Source organism: Thamnophis elegans, chromosome Z, assembly GCF_009769535.1.
Source record: "Thamnophis elegans isolate rThaEle1 chromosome Z, rThaEle1.pri, whole genome shotgun sequence".
Classification (NCBI taxonomy): domain Eukaryota; kingdom Metazoa; phylum Chordata; class Lepidosauria; order Squamata; family Colubridae; genus Thamnophis; species Thamnophis elegans.
In genome coordinates this window covers 29,268,828-29,282,268 of record NC_045558.1, presented here as the reverse complement: position 1 = coordinate 29,282,268, position 13,441 = coordinate 29,268,828, and the positions used below count along the sequence as shown (strand labels likewise).

The 13,441-nt window shown below is 37.5% G+C and overlaps 1 protein-coding gene across 2 annotated transcripts in view; it reads left to right on the top strand.

The window, feature by feature from the left end:
* Window positions 1–13,441, top strand: part of DNAJC1 (DnaJ heat shock protein family (Hsp40) member C1) — a 109,071-nt gene that overhangs the window by 77,276 nt on the left and 18,354 nt on the right. For both annotated transcript variants that reach the window (XM_032236994.1, XM_032236995.1), the window contains one exon: window positions 5,669–5,788. In XM_032236994.1, coding sequence (XP_032092885.1) covers window positions 5,669–5,788 — 120 coding nt within the window. The remainder of the gene's footprint in view (window positions 1–5,668; window positions 5,789–13,441) is intronic.

Below are 13,441 nucleotides of genomic sequence, written 5' to 3'. Positions count from 1 at the left end.
TTTGCTATGGAATGAGTAGCATTAATATATCTATCTCAGACAGCAACCCTATGCTACTTCTATTTCAGACTTTAGTATCTTAGAAAAAATAATGGAAGCCATCTTCTTTTCACTGATTTTCGATCCCCGCTTTTCCTCCCTTCTTCTTCAGGTAGATAGATTATGGATTCATGAGTGAGGCCAAAGTATCATGAGAAATTCAGCTGGAATTGCACAAAGAAAACTGCAGCTGTCCATTCTCTGCTGTCAAGTATGGGTATCCATGACTTGCTCAGAGCTCAGTTTTATTATAATGGCGTTTGCTTGTTTAATTGCCATTACAGTGCTGAAGGACACAGATAAATGCACTAGTGAGTGTTTTTGGCAACTTTAATATATGTGTATTTCAACTCCCAGAGTTCTCTCAGTCAACATGTTGGTTGGGGAATTCTGGGAACTTGAATTCATATAGCTTAAAAGTTGGCAAGTTTGAAAACACGATGATAGACTATTGGGAAGTTCTTAAAGAATTATCCTTAATCAAAAATCAAAGCTTGCTTTTCCTGATAAGTAAACAAATAATTCATAGCAGGAATTTAATAACAATCTTAGGCTTTTACTCTAAACAATCCATACCGTTCTAATTGTAGAGACTGCTACTTTCAAGTATGCTGAATGATATGAAACTAAAATAAATAATTTTAAGTCAAGAGCAATAGAATTTTCTGAATGAAAATGAATGGCAGAACATTAAAAATTCTTGTTGACTGGGTCAGCAAAATCCAGGTGCACGTTCATGTAAATAAACACTGTGTGTTAATTACTTTTAATTATTACAAATTAGAACCACCTGAGGAGAAAATATTATATATAATAACATTTGCTTAAAACAACAATAAATGTAATAAGCTAATAGAAGTTGATATGCATTATTGAAATGTAATACGGTAACCTCCTTCTGTTCTTTCACAAAATCATACGAATATTTATGAAGTGCACAAATCCCTTTTAATTTTTGTGTTAAAATAGGGCCTCTTGTTTCTGGCTTTTCTTTTTGACTGCACAGCATTCAATGTGGGGACTTAATCCCAAAGCACAGCTTTTCTGATGTAAAATCTGGATGCTTGTGTAGATACAACAGCTGTCCCCTCCCTATGTGGCATTTTCTATTACTTTACTATAGAAATGAATTCTGGCCAGGTTTTGGGTAATATTGGACAAACGTAGTTTGAAGTGATAAAGGCTTATGCATATGCATTCATTTAACTCTCATAGTATTGGCTTCGGAGCAGGAAAATAAATTCACACTGCGGCCACCCTCCTAGATGATTGTAGCAGTTGAATTGTAGGAGGTTCTGCTGCATCTAAAAGCCCAATTAACTGTTGCCTAAGAGCTGTAAATTCAGTAAACCTTTTTAAAAAAAGAAGAACAAAGCTGTGGCTCTTCACCAACAAACAAGGATTGTGTAGGGCTGATTTCTAACAAAATTGTTTGCGTTTTTGCATTTTAGATATTTAAACTTCTCCGAGAAGGGAGAAAGTCTGGTAGAGAAGCTTCTGGACTCTTGCTTAAGAATGGATGCTATTACTATTTGAAATGTTTCCCATAGTATCAGTTATGGGCATTTCTAAGAACAATCTGACTTCTGGAGAGAAAAGCTCAATTATGCTTTTACTAGCATTCTAATTATAATGGGTGATTTTCTGCTGTTGGCATCTAAATTTTATCTTGACATTTAAAGAGTGGTTTCTCAGATCTGTGTGAAGTTCTCCAGGCTATATGTCTACTGTTCATGTAAAGCATCAGATATCTTGCAAAGTTGGCTGTAGTCTAACGCCTTTGACTTAACTCTAGATATAACCATTATGGAAATGTTGAAAATGTGGTGGAAGATGCTATTTCCTAGAAACATGGAATGTTCTCTATCATTCTTAAAGTGTCTTATTAGATTCAGCATGAAAATGATTTGGCACATTGCAGTTATATTAATAGAAGATAAATTTCAAATTGAAAGAAAGGATATTAAGTTAATGTTCACAGTTTATGTTGCTATTCATAAATTTATTTTACTCTTTCAAAGTTTTAAAGGAAAATTACAAATTTTATCTATTTCATGGACACTTCTCTCCAGACTGCCTATTATTCTAACTAAAAATAATTAAATAGGAATCTAGTATGCATAGAAAGACGTAATTGGAAAATAAAGATTTTTTATAAAATCAAATAAAGGTGACTAAGTGGCTAAAATGCTCAGCTTGTCAATCAGAAAGATTGGCAGTTCAGTGGTTTGGATCCCTAGCGCTGCATAACGGAGTGAGCTTCCATTACTTGTCCCAGCTTCTGCCAACCTAGCACTTTGAAAGCATGTAAAACTGCAAGTAGTAAAATAGGGGCTGCGTTGGTAGGAAGGTAACAGCGCTCTGTGCGCCTTCGGTGTTTAGTCATATCGGCCACATGAACACGGAGATGTCTTCAGACAGTGCTGGCTCTTCGGCTTTGAAACGGAGATGAGCACCGCCCCCTAGAGTCAGGAGCAACTAGCACATACGTGCAAGGGGAACCTTTACCTTATAAAACCAAATATTAAATTAAAAAATTGCTTTATTGAAAATGCAGCCACTTGCTTCTTAAAAAGCAGAGATACAATGTAGCACTAGAAAAAAGAAGCCAGGTTGCCTTCTGGCTACACTAATCATTTCCTTTCTGCACAAGACCCTCATAGCAATGGCTTTGTGAATATAAAACCAGTAACCAGATGCTTTAACTGACCTCAGAGGTGTAAAAATTGTAGCCACAATAAATCTTTTTCGCTTTCATTTATTTTATTGTTATTTGCTACAATGATGTTTATAAAATATTGACTAGAAATTATTAGCATTCTAATGTTTGGCTAAGTTAAACCTTTGGAGATAAAAAATAAGTTTATATCAGTAATTAGCTATGATTTCTAAAAGATCAACATTGATAAACATAAAATTATTTAAATGTCTCACTCAAAACTAAATAAACAACTGCACAATGCATCAGACTATTTGATAACGAAGTTTCTGTCTTAACGCTTTACACTTCAAGCCCAATACATCTATAAGACCTCTAGTGTAGTTAACCTTTAAGATAACACTTTTAGACTGAAAAAGAGGCAGATCTTAATAATAGACAAGCTTTTGTGATTGATAAATATATGCACTGAGAATCTAAAAGTGAGCATTTTAAAATAAATTATGAGCATTTACATGTATGAAGGGGTATGGATGTATGCATATATAAATATATTTGATGCATATTTATGCATCAAAGCATGTACAGGTAGTCCTTGATTTGCAAGTTCATTTAGTGACGGTTTGAAATTACAGTGGTACTGAAAAAATGATTTATAACTGCTTTTCAGATTTACAACAGTTGCAGCATCGTCATTGTCACGTGATCAAAATTTCAATGCTTCAGTGTCCCAAAGTCATGTGATCGCCTTTTGTGACCTTCTGACAAACAAAGTCAATGGGGAAGGCAGAGTCACTTATCAACTGTGTTACTAACCTAACAACCATAAACATTCACTTAACAACTATGGCAAGAAAGATAGTAAAATGGGGCAAAATTTACTGAACAAATGTCTCACTAAGCAACATTAGGCTTAATTGTAGTAAGTCAAAGACCACCTATGTGCAAATGCTTATATTTAATCTATTTATACAATAAAAACAATTTGGGGAATAATTCTTCTTTCCTGTTGTACCACTCTACCCAATTTCAAATGGTTCAAAACTTGTTGGATTTTCAAAGAACTTGATCTGTTGACCGTACTATACAATGCCATTTTAGGTGTTGGTAGCAAATCAGTTGCTGATATCCCAGAGTGGACATCATAGGCTGTCTCAATTCCATGCAGGAGAATCTCCCACTGATTATTTATAACATCTTCTAAATATTTTATCTCTAAATATCATTGAATTGATTTGGGGCAACAGGATCTTCAGAACTGCATTTGATGTATAATATGCAGTATGCTGCAAAGGGTTTCTAGCTGTGTGCATTTGATACTCTGCTATTTGGATGGTCAATTTTACCTCACATAACTCTTAAGTAATGTTTTGAGGAAACTGGTGAGTAGAACCTTCTCACAGAAGGCAATTATTACTGTCTAATGGAAATTAGCTCCTCCTTTTTATAGGCCAAACCAATGCCACTTTGTATGTGTATGGGTGTTGTTCTGCTGAAAATGGGACATTCTGTGTTAGGTTATGGCAATGCATGTTCTCATCTGTTTTGTGCTCCTGCGTTCTATTTTGATCACTGATAATGGTACAATAATCCAGGTAGATTTGATTTTGGCATTGGGTGGACAAAGACATGCATGGACACAAGCGAAGGGTGACTGAAAAAAAAATCCTTCCAATTATTGGCTATTATTTACTGTCTTTTAAGCAGCAGGCTGTATATTTATGCCAATTTCTCTGCTTCAGGGAGCATTCCTGATCGCCCTGAACAAAGTGAATAAGAGTAGTTTGCTTTGCAAATGAATGCAAATGGGAGTGCCTTTGGGGAGCCCCTTTAAACAAGGGGCAAGGCCCTCTGACGATGAGTGAAGCTGCCATTTGGACATGGTGAAAAGAGCACGCTGGAGCCATTGATTGGGGGAGACAGTAAAAAGTCAGAGAGGGCCCCGTTTCTGCTTGCAGTGCAGCAGGCGGACGTCAGTGCAGTTCGAGCACAGTGGGAGAATGACAGGCAGGATTAGTGTCAGGCAGAAGCTTTGCTGTAGCTGTGGAGATGGTCCCAGGGGTCATTCACCTCTGACTGTTGTTTAGCACTGATGGCTCTGTAATGCAAACTGCTTGATGCCTGCCTGTTCATTATCAGAAATAGTGATTAGGGGGAGGTATTTGTCATAAAAGGCTCCTTTTAGAAATAAAAGAGAAATGGGAAGCTGTTGCTCACTGCCTGTATCAGTGCAGAGGAAGCCTGATCCAGATGGTGTTTTGATAGGAAAGGACAGTGGAAATTGCTCTTGGGTGCATGTGAAGGCTTTTTCATGCAGCTCCTTTTGCTTGGAGAAAGGATTCAAAAAGGAAGAAGTTGTTCACAATGGGTGTGTCATGCAAGTGCCTGGAAGTTGATGGGTGCGTTTTCTACCCTCCCTAATGAGTGCACCGTGCTTCTTAGGAGCTATGCAGGCTTGGCTGTTTTTTAACACATTATTCACAATCTCTTAAAATCCCTTTTTTTGCCAGAGCAATTTATAACTTAGCAAATTTATCTATTTTGTTAAATAAGAGCCTGGTTCATCATTTCTAAATACGCATCCCCAAGGAATATATTCTCTATGCTTTTTTTATAGTGCCTGTAAGTTAAAACATGTGTCCATGAAAAATACTTTTATCATGGGGCTTTTTTATTTTATTTTTCTCCCTGTATGTGAACATGGATGCATTGACACCCATAGAAAGATTAGAATTATTTTGTTAAGTAGATAGGCTTGGTCTTCAAGATACGTGTACAACATCTATTACATAAATCAGATAGGTTGGATCTTCTACATGTAGGCACCATTAAAAAGCTGTAAAAAACATTCTTATTGCTTAACAGATTTTATTGGACTGCTTTGCTTAAGATTCGTGTTTGGTGTTTTCAATTACTATAAAAGCCCTTCGAGTTTCTTGGTGTACTAAATGTTTTACAAATATTTTACAGGCCCCTGAATGGATGGAAGAGGACCTTAGCCAACTGACAAGAAGTATGGTTAAGTTCCCAGGAGGGACGCCTGGTCGATGGGAAAAGATTGCTCACGAATTGGGTCGATCAGTGGCAGATGTGAGTTCACTCAAATTTGCATTGTATGAACAAACCAGCACAAGCCAAGCAGGATAGAAGGCAGGTCTTGGCAGAGTTGGACATTGTCTTTGGTTGGAGGGTACTACCTTTTTAAGACCTGGAAATGAACTATTAGGTAACTGGGCAAGAAACAGATGTCAGCTGGCCTCCCCACTCCACAATTAACAGCTGTAACTGATCAGCTATATGGAGATCCTAGTGCTTAGAGACTTAAGCTACTGTAACTTGATAACCAAAAAACAATGCTGGTTTTAGTCTTTGTGATAAACTCTCATTGCTGGAAGAGAACATTTGTTGGGCTTAAATAAAGATTATATTTCTGCATAGACCTTAAAAGAAATGAAAAAGCATCAGAGAGGGGGAAAAAGAAACCTCATTAGCTAATAGTATTTAGACAGGTGGCAGACATTAATTAGAACTTGAGGTGCTTGCCACGGATCGAGGTCTGTATATGTGGTGATGTAAAAATGACTAATTTGTCAGATTATGAAGATAAAAGACTGCTAATTTTAATACGGACTTTAAAAAAAGTTTGTGTTTCTAAGAAAAGAAATAGGATTCTATTCAGGTTCTTTGAATCCAAACTGATAAGGGAAGTGAATGAGGGTGCTTGTCAGTGGCTGTTTGGCACTTGCTGGCATATGGCATCTCTGATTATTAATCAACAATTGAAATACTGCACTAGGAAAATGCAAGGAAAGAAGCTCTGTTTACTTCAGTGTAACTTGGTTCCACCTGAGCAGTTTCTGTTTCTCATCTCCAAGTGCTAGGCAGAACCACAGAAGTATGACTGACAAGCGTGAGAAATCAGGAAATATAGGAAATTCAAATGAATATAAAAATTTATTGCAAGCTTAAGCTCGCTACAAGAATCTGAGCTACTAACAGTCAAAGCAAATTGGTGGTAGATAAGAGTCAGTGGAATTCAAGGTGGACTGGACTTAGATCTTTTGTGGGTACAGAGGAACTCGAGACTGATGATGCATTTGAACCCTTCCTCAGGCTCAGCCTGGTCATCTCCTGCAGACAGATTGTTTTCCAACACATCTTTCCTGACAGGCTAGTTTTCTATTCTTATTTTATTTTTATCATTTATTTCTATTATGTTATTTATTTTATATGGAATCTAGACTGACATCTGAAAAAATGAAAAAAAGATTTTTGTAGAAGAGAAGCACTAATAACTAAATCAGATCTCTGCTTTGTGCCCGTGGCAGAGTTAGCTAAATACCACAATCCCCAGCCACATGTTCTCCCTTCCCCAGGATGCATTTACTTAATCTTACCTATGCCTTTAGCCCAAACTAATGTAGCATTCTATACAATGTGTCTCCCAAGCACTCTTTTTTCCAGTAGTTTTGCAGCTGCTGTCCCTGTTGCTCAGCCAACAGTCCTGTAGCCCATTTTTCATCAGATATCAAGGAGTTCCAACATCTAGTACGGACCTTGTTAACTAGGGTGTCATCTGAGCTGGTATGGCTTTCTGAAATTTACACCTTACCATATTTTTTTATGGGAGAGACAATCTATATCTGACTCCTCTGATGAGATTTTTCTGGCATTGAATACCTTTTGGAAGTCAATCCATGCTACATTCTCATCTTCCTCGGGAAGATGCGAGACCCACAACCACATCAACGTAATGCCTCACTGGGGAATTATTATTATTATTTTTATTAAGATTTAATCTTCAGTTTGATTCACAGTCTGGGACTGGTAAAAACTTAACACTTTAAGTGCTAGCCAAGGATCTAAGAGCTGTTAAGGCAACGTCTGAGTATATTGGCAGATTTGGATAAAGCTGCCTTTTGCAATTGACTGATGGCAAATTTGTCAATGCCAATGGTGTTCAAATGGTGCTCCAGTTGGTTTGAATTGCACCTAAGGTACCTATTACAATTGGTACTACTTTTTCTTTTTCATTCTATTTCTATTTATAGGACTTTGTATTTTGTTATCTTCTCAGTTTTTTCTCTTCTGTTCTACTGTCTCCAGGTATTGCCATATCCACTATTCAGACTCTTTTGCCTTTCTTATCGACAATTGTTAAGTCTGAAGTGTTATGTTGCATGCGCTTGTCTGTTTGAATTCTTAAGTACCAGAGCAATTTAACTTCTTCATTTTCTATTACCTTCTCTATTTTATGATCCTGCTAGTTCTTGCTTGCAGACAAATGATATCTCTTGCAGATCTTCCAATCAGCCATTGTTGCTACTTTGTCATGCTGCTACTTGTAGTCAGTCTGTGCAATTTCCTGGCATACTATCTTCAGTGGATCATCTTCATTATCCTTCAAGACTTGCCCAGATGTTGATTGCCTCCATTGGTATTTCCTTCATTGAGTGAAGATCATCTTCACTCTCTTGATGTATTCACCTCTTCTCTTTTTCTAGAAGGATACTTGTGGTAATCATCTTTATCCAGACTCTTAATGTTATTTTCATGAGGTATCTTGGTTCTTTCAGTTTTCACTATTTTTCCTTGTTTGATAATGAGTGTGGCACATTTGTCCAATACAAATTCCATTACAATATCTAGACTATATACAGTATTGAACAGCAGTTCTATTTCAGATGGTTTTCCCCTATAGCTTCAGATGGTTCATGTAAAGGAGGTGGAATAGTCTGTCAGGTGTTTTTGATGTTTGATAGCCTTGGCCAGAGTTATTCAGTATCGTTGACAGAGGAAAAAGGGCAATGACAAATAGTAGTGATGACAGTGCATCTTCTTGAAATATTCCACTCTTGATATTAACCTCTCCCAGTCTCTAACCAATGACCTGCAACTGTGTCTTCCATTGTGCCATCAATCTTTGCACAAAGCTTATGATGTTTCTACTGACTGCTGTTATTTCTGGGCACTTGATTATTCAGTCACGTGGCAGAGAGTTGAATGCCTTTTTGAAGTCAATCCATGCTATATTCACATTAGTCTTCCTTCTCTTGTAGTTTTCCAAAATCATTTTGTGAATTAAGAGTTGATCTTTTGCTCCTCTGCTATTGGGGTGGTTACATTTCTGCTCAGATGGAAAGAGATTGTTTTCAACTGGTTGCTGTTGGACTGTATCAGCTACCACATCAGTTAACAATTTGACAGTTGTTGGTAAGCAGGAAATTGGCCTGTAGTTGCCTGGTGATGCCCCTTTTACTGGATCTTTCATTATCAGGTATTCTGCCAGATGGTAACCACTTTTCAATTTCACTTTCTTGTAATATGTTGTTAAACTGCTTGGCAACAAGTAGGTATAAACCAGTTAGATGTTTCAGCCAAAAACTATGCAGTTCATCTTCACCTAGTGCTGGACCAAGTCTTGATCTTCATTGCTCTTTTCTCTATCATTTCTGCTATTATTACTAGTTCTTTCATTTCAGCTTTTTTTTTTCTTATCTACCTCTTTTAATCAAGCTGCATCCTTGTTGTATTTCTTTGGATTATCCCATATCTGCGCCCAGAACTACACTATTTCTTCCTTGTCAGCTACTAATTGATTCATTTCCACCAATCCATCTCCATGGATTGGTAGAATCATTTCTGATTGGATTGAAATTGGAGGTTCTGCCAATAATTTACAATTCGAGCTTTGTATCTGCTTATCTTCTTGGCTACAGCCATTATTTCCTGCTTTATTATTTCCAGGGCTTCCTTGAGCTTTCTTGTTTCTAGGTGGTATTTCTTGATTATCTATTCTTTGGTCTTCTTGTTCTTCTTGTACTTTCATCTATTGTAGCTTGCTTGCACCTGATCTCAACTTGCTGATTTTATTTTCCAGTCTAATATTCCATTTTTGTGGTGCAGGTTTTTTCTTCTTCTTTGTTGATTTTATATCCCAGGTATTGGCTTGTTGGCTTGTTTTTTTGCAGTGAGTTGGTGCTTATACTTGTTATTGCAGTGTTTGCATCTTTTAGTGCTTGTGTAGTTGTTTCTTTGGAACAAGCTTTAATGCAGGCAACCTTACTCTGATTTTCCCCCCTTTTTTGCTGTTCTAGGTGTTCAGTTATTCTTGGTTTCAGTTTTTTACTTCTTTAGTTAGAGGGCTTTGAGTCAAAGGAGAGGTTGCCTGGTTTCCAAATGAAAAGATATCTCATGTTAGCTTTGTATATTGACTGTGCATAGGCTTCATTTTCCAGTTAGGAACTCGATGGTCAATTATTTCCTTTCGATACACTGCTTTCATTCTTGTTGTTTTCAAGAGGTTTGCCTTGTTCATCTCCTTCAGCAGAGGCTCTTTTTGCTTTCTTTATGTAGTCATTTCAGCCGTGTTTTCCCTCTTTCACAGTTTGTTTCACCTGTAAGAGTCCTCTGCAACCCTGTGATCTTGGCAAATGTAATCGATCAGTATCATTTTTTGAGTATGGTGCATTGTCACTAGTTTTCTTGTCTCAATCCAAATTATCAACTTCTAGCTGAGTCCAATCAATTTTCCAGCTGAGTATCATACTACAGGCACTGCCCAGATGTTAATTGATTTTATGATATTTCCTCCATTCAGCTTTGATGTCAAGATTTTTTTGACTTATTTTATGTACCGTATTTTTTACACTATAAGATGCTGCAGACCCTAAGATGCACCTAGCTTTTGGGGAGGGGAAAAAAATCTGTCTTTGCCTCCCAGCATCCATTGGTATTTATCTGGCTAGCAGCAAACAGCCTGTCCTTGCAGCAAACAGCCAACAACCTCATCAGCTTCAGCTTGCTATCAAAGCCTAATTTAGCACAAACAGCTGATTGGCGGTTGGATCAGCCTCCTGGAATACTGTCAATCAGCTATTCCAGGTTGTGGGGAATGCCGACGCCTATCCCTGCCTCCGCACATCTTGTTTTCAGCCTCCACATACCCTATTTTCAGTCTCCATATATCCCATTTTAGGCCTCTGCACATCTGGTTTTTTTGCCTCCCCATGTCCTGTTTTTGGCCTTCGTGCCTCCCATTTTTGGCCCATTCCATGCAGTGGGCAATTTCTGGTGGCAAACGGTGGCAATCTTTGCTGCCTGAAATGGACCAAAAACAGGAATGCCCAAAGGTAAAAAATGGGGCACATGGAGGCCGAAAACAGGGCACATGGAGGCTAAAAATTTGGCACACAGAGGCCAAAAAAAAAAAAAAATAGCCAAATGGTGAGGGCCAGCAGGTGGGCAGTGCTTCGGCAACATTTGCTCAATAAGACGCACTGACATTTCCACCCACTTTGGGGTGGGCGAAAGTGTCTTAGAGACCAAAATATAGGGTATTTTGTTGAAGTATCTTCCTTCACTTGTTTGTTTAACAGATCAGAAGCTTCTACAACTCCTTAGTGCTTGCACCCTTCTTCTGATGTTACTGCTTTTATTAACTCTTCATTATTAAGTTTAAATCCATCATCATTTTAACAATTTTTCCTGCCTTAATAGCAATTGTTGCACATTTGTCAATGCCAGATTGCATTTCAGTGTTAAACTCTGTGCTTTTCAGCAGTGAGCCCAATTCATCTTTTATTTTTCCAAACAGTTTTAAATCTTCCATGTAGAGCCAATAGGAAATTTTCAACCCTTTTTAGCCAAGTCATAGCCAGTTTGTCTTGCTCAAAATGCTTGTTTGTGGCACCATCAAAAGTACAAATAACAGAAATGACAATGAGACACATTGGTAGATTCCTCATTTGATTTCAACCAAGTTCTTCTCCACACACCATCAACTTAGTTTGCCATAGCTTCAGGGAGGTCTTCAGGAATTTCTGGATATTGCTGCTAATTCCAAAAATGTCTAAGCATTTCTCAATCTAGCTGTATGGAACAGAATCAAATGTTTTCTTATAATAAATCCAGGCCATGAACAAATCTGCTCGTCTTTTCTTTGAATTCTTCAAAACCAGTTTATCAATCATCAGTTAGTCTTTGGCTCCTCTTGTATTTTTGCAGCACCCTTTCTGTTCTGTTCTACATGCAGCAAATCCTTATTTTCCAAATATTTATAAATTTGGTTTGCAATAATGCCTGTACATAATTTGTATGTTGTTGGCAGGCAAGTTATTGGCCTGTAATTTTCAGGTTTATTTCTCTTTTTCTGCGTCCTTCTGAATCAAAAAAGTTCTTCCGGTTGTTAAGACACTTTTCACTTTCAGAATCTGAATAATCTGGTTTGCTAACCTTGCATTCAAATTTGTTAGTGATTTCAACCAGAATCCATGCAGCTCATCCAAACTAGGGCCATTCCAGTTTTTGATCTTTGCTTGTTTTTGCGCCATTTCTGTCATTATGTGAACATTATCCATTCTTGTCACTTTTTCAGTGCTCTCATTATTATTCAAGATTTAATCTTCAATTTGATTCACAGTCTGGGACTGGTAAAAACTTTACAGTTCAAGTCCTAACCAAGAACCTAAGAACTGTTGAACTAATGTCTCAGTATATAGGCAGTTCTGCATAAGGTGGTTCTTTGCAAATTCAGAAAATTGAGGTCTGATAAGTTCAAAATTTCCTGCATCTAGGCAACCCTTTGGGTATTGCTCCAAGGGCTCCAATTACTATTGGTACAACCATTGATTTTTTTCCCTCCACAATTGCTCAATTTCAGTTTACAGATTGCGATATTCCATTATTTTTTGTAGTTGTTTCTCTTCAGTTTGTGCATTACCTGTTGCTGTTGTTGTTGCTGCTGCTGTTATTATTCATTGCACAGTCAGTGAGATGTTCAGACTAGTTTGGCATTTTTGCCTACCTTTCGAGTCCTTACTAAGGACCTAGAATAGGCAGATAGGGATGTGAGATGGTATTATCGTTGCAGGATGGAAGCTATAAAGCAGGCCGGAAAGTTTTGTGAGTTAACAGCTGCCTTTTGCAATTGACTGATAGCGAATTTGTCAATGCCTATGGTATTCAGGTGATGCTCCAGTTGTTTCGAATTGCACCCAAGGTACCTATTAAAATTGGTATTACTTTTGTTTGCTTTTTTATTCTATTTCTATTTGTAGGTCTTTATATTTTGTTATCTTCTCCCGTTCTTTCTCTTCTCTTCTGCTGTCTCGAGGTATTGCCACATGCAGTATCCAGATTTTTTGGCTTTCTTATTGATAATTGTTAAATCTGGAGTATTATGTAGCAGGTGCCTGTCTGTTTGAATTCTAAAGTCACAGAACAATTTAACTTTTTAATTTCCTATGACTTTCTCTATATTATGGTCTCACCAATTCTTCCTTGCAGGCAAATGATATTTCTTGCAGATCTTCTAATGCACAATTGTTGCTACTTTGTCATTCCGTTGCTTGTAATCAGTCTGTGCGATCTTGTGGTAACTTACCAGGGGGATCCACCATTTCTTCAACTTCACTGTATAGGCAGCACTTACTGTCTGTTACTGTCTTTTCAATTCTAACATTGTATTTGTCTTAAGGCTTGGTCTTGTGCAGCCAGAATTAGTCCCATAGTCTCTTTCTTCAATGTTGCTGTTCTTAGCCATTACCAGGTCTTGTTATTATCTGCTTTCCCTGGTTGTTTTTTTTTAATGTACTGGCCATGAAGAGATGTAGTTGGAACATTCCACGCCTACCTATGTGTCCTGGTAGGTAGAATCTGTCAATGTCTCCGTGAGGATGATTCATTGTCATTATTTTTCTGGTCTCCCTATCCATTGCTTTTAGTTATGCTTGAGTCCAGTCC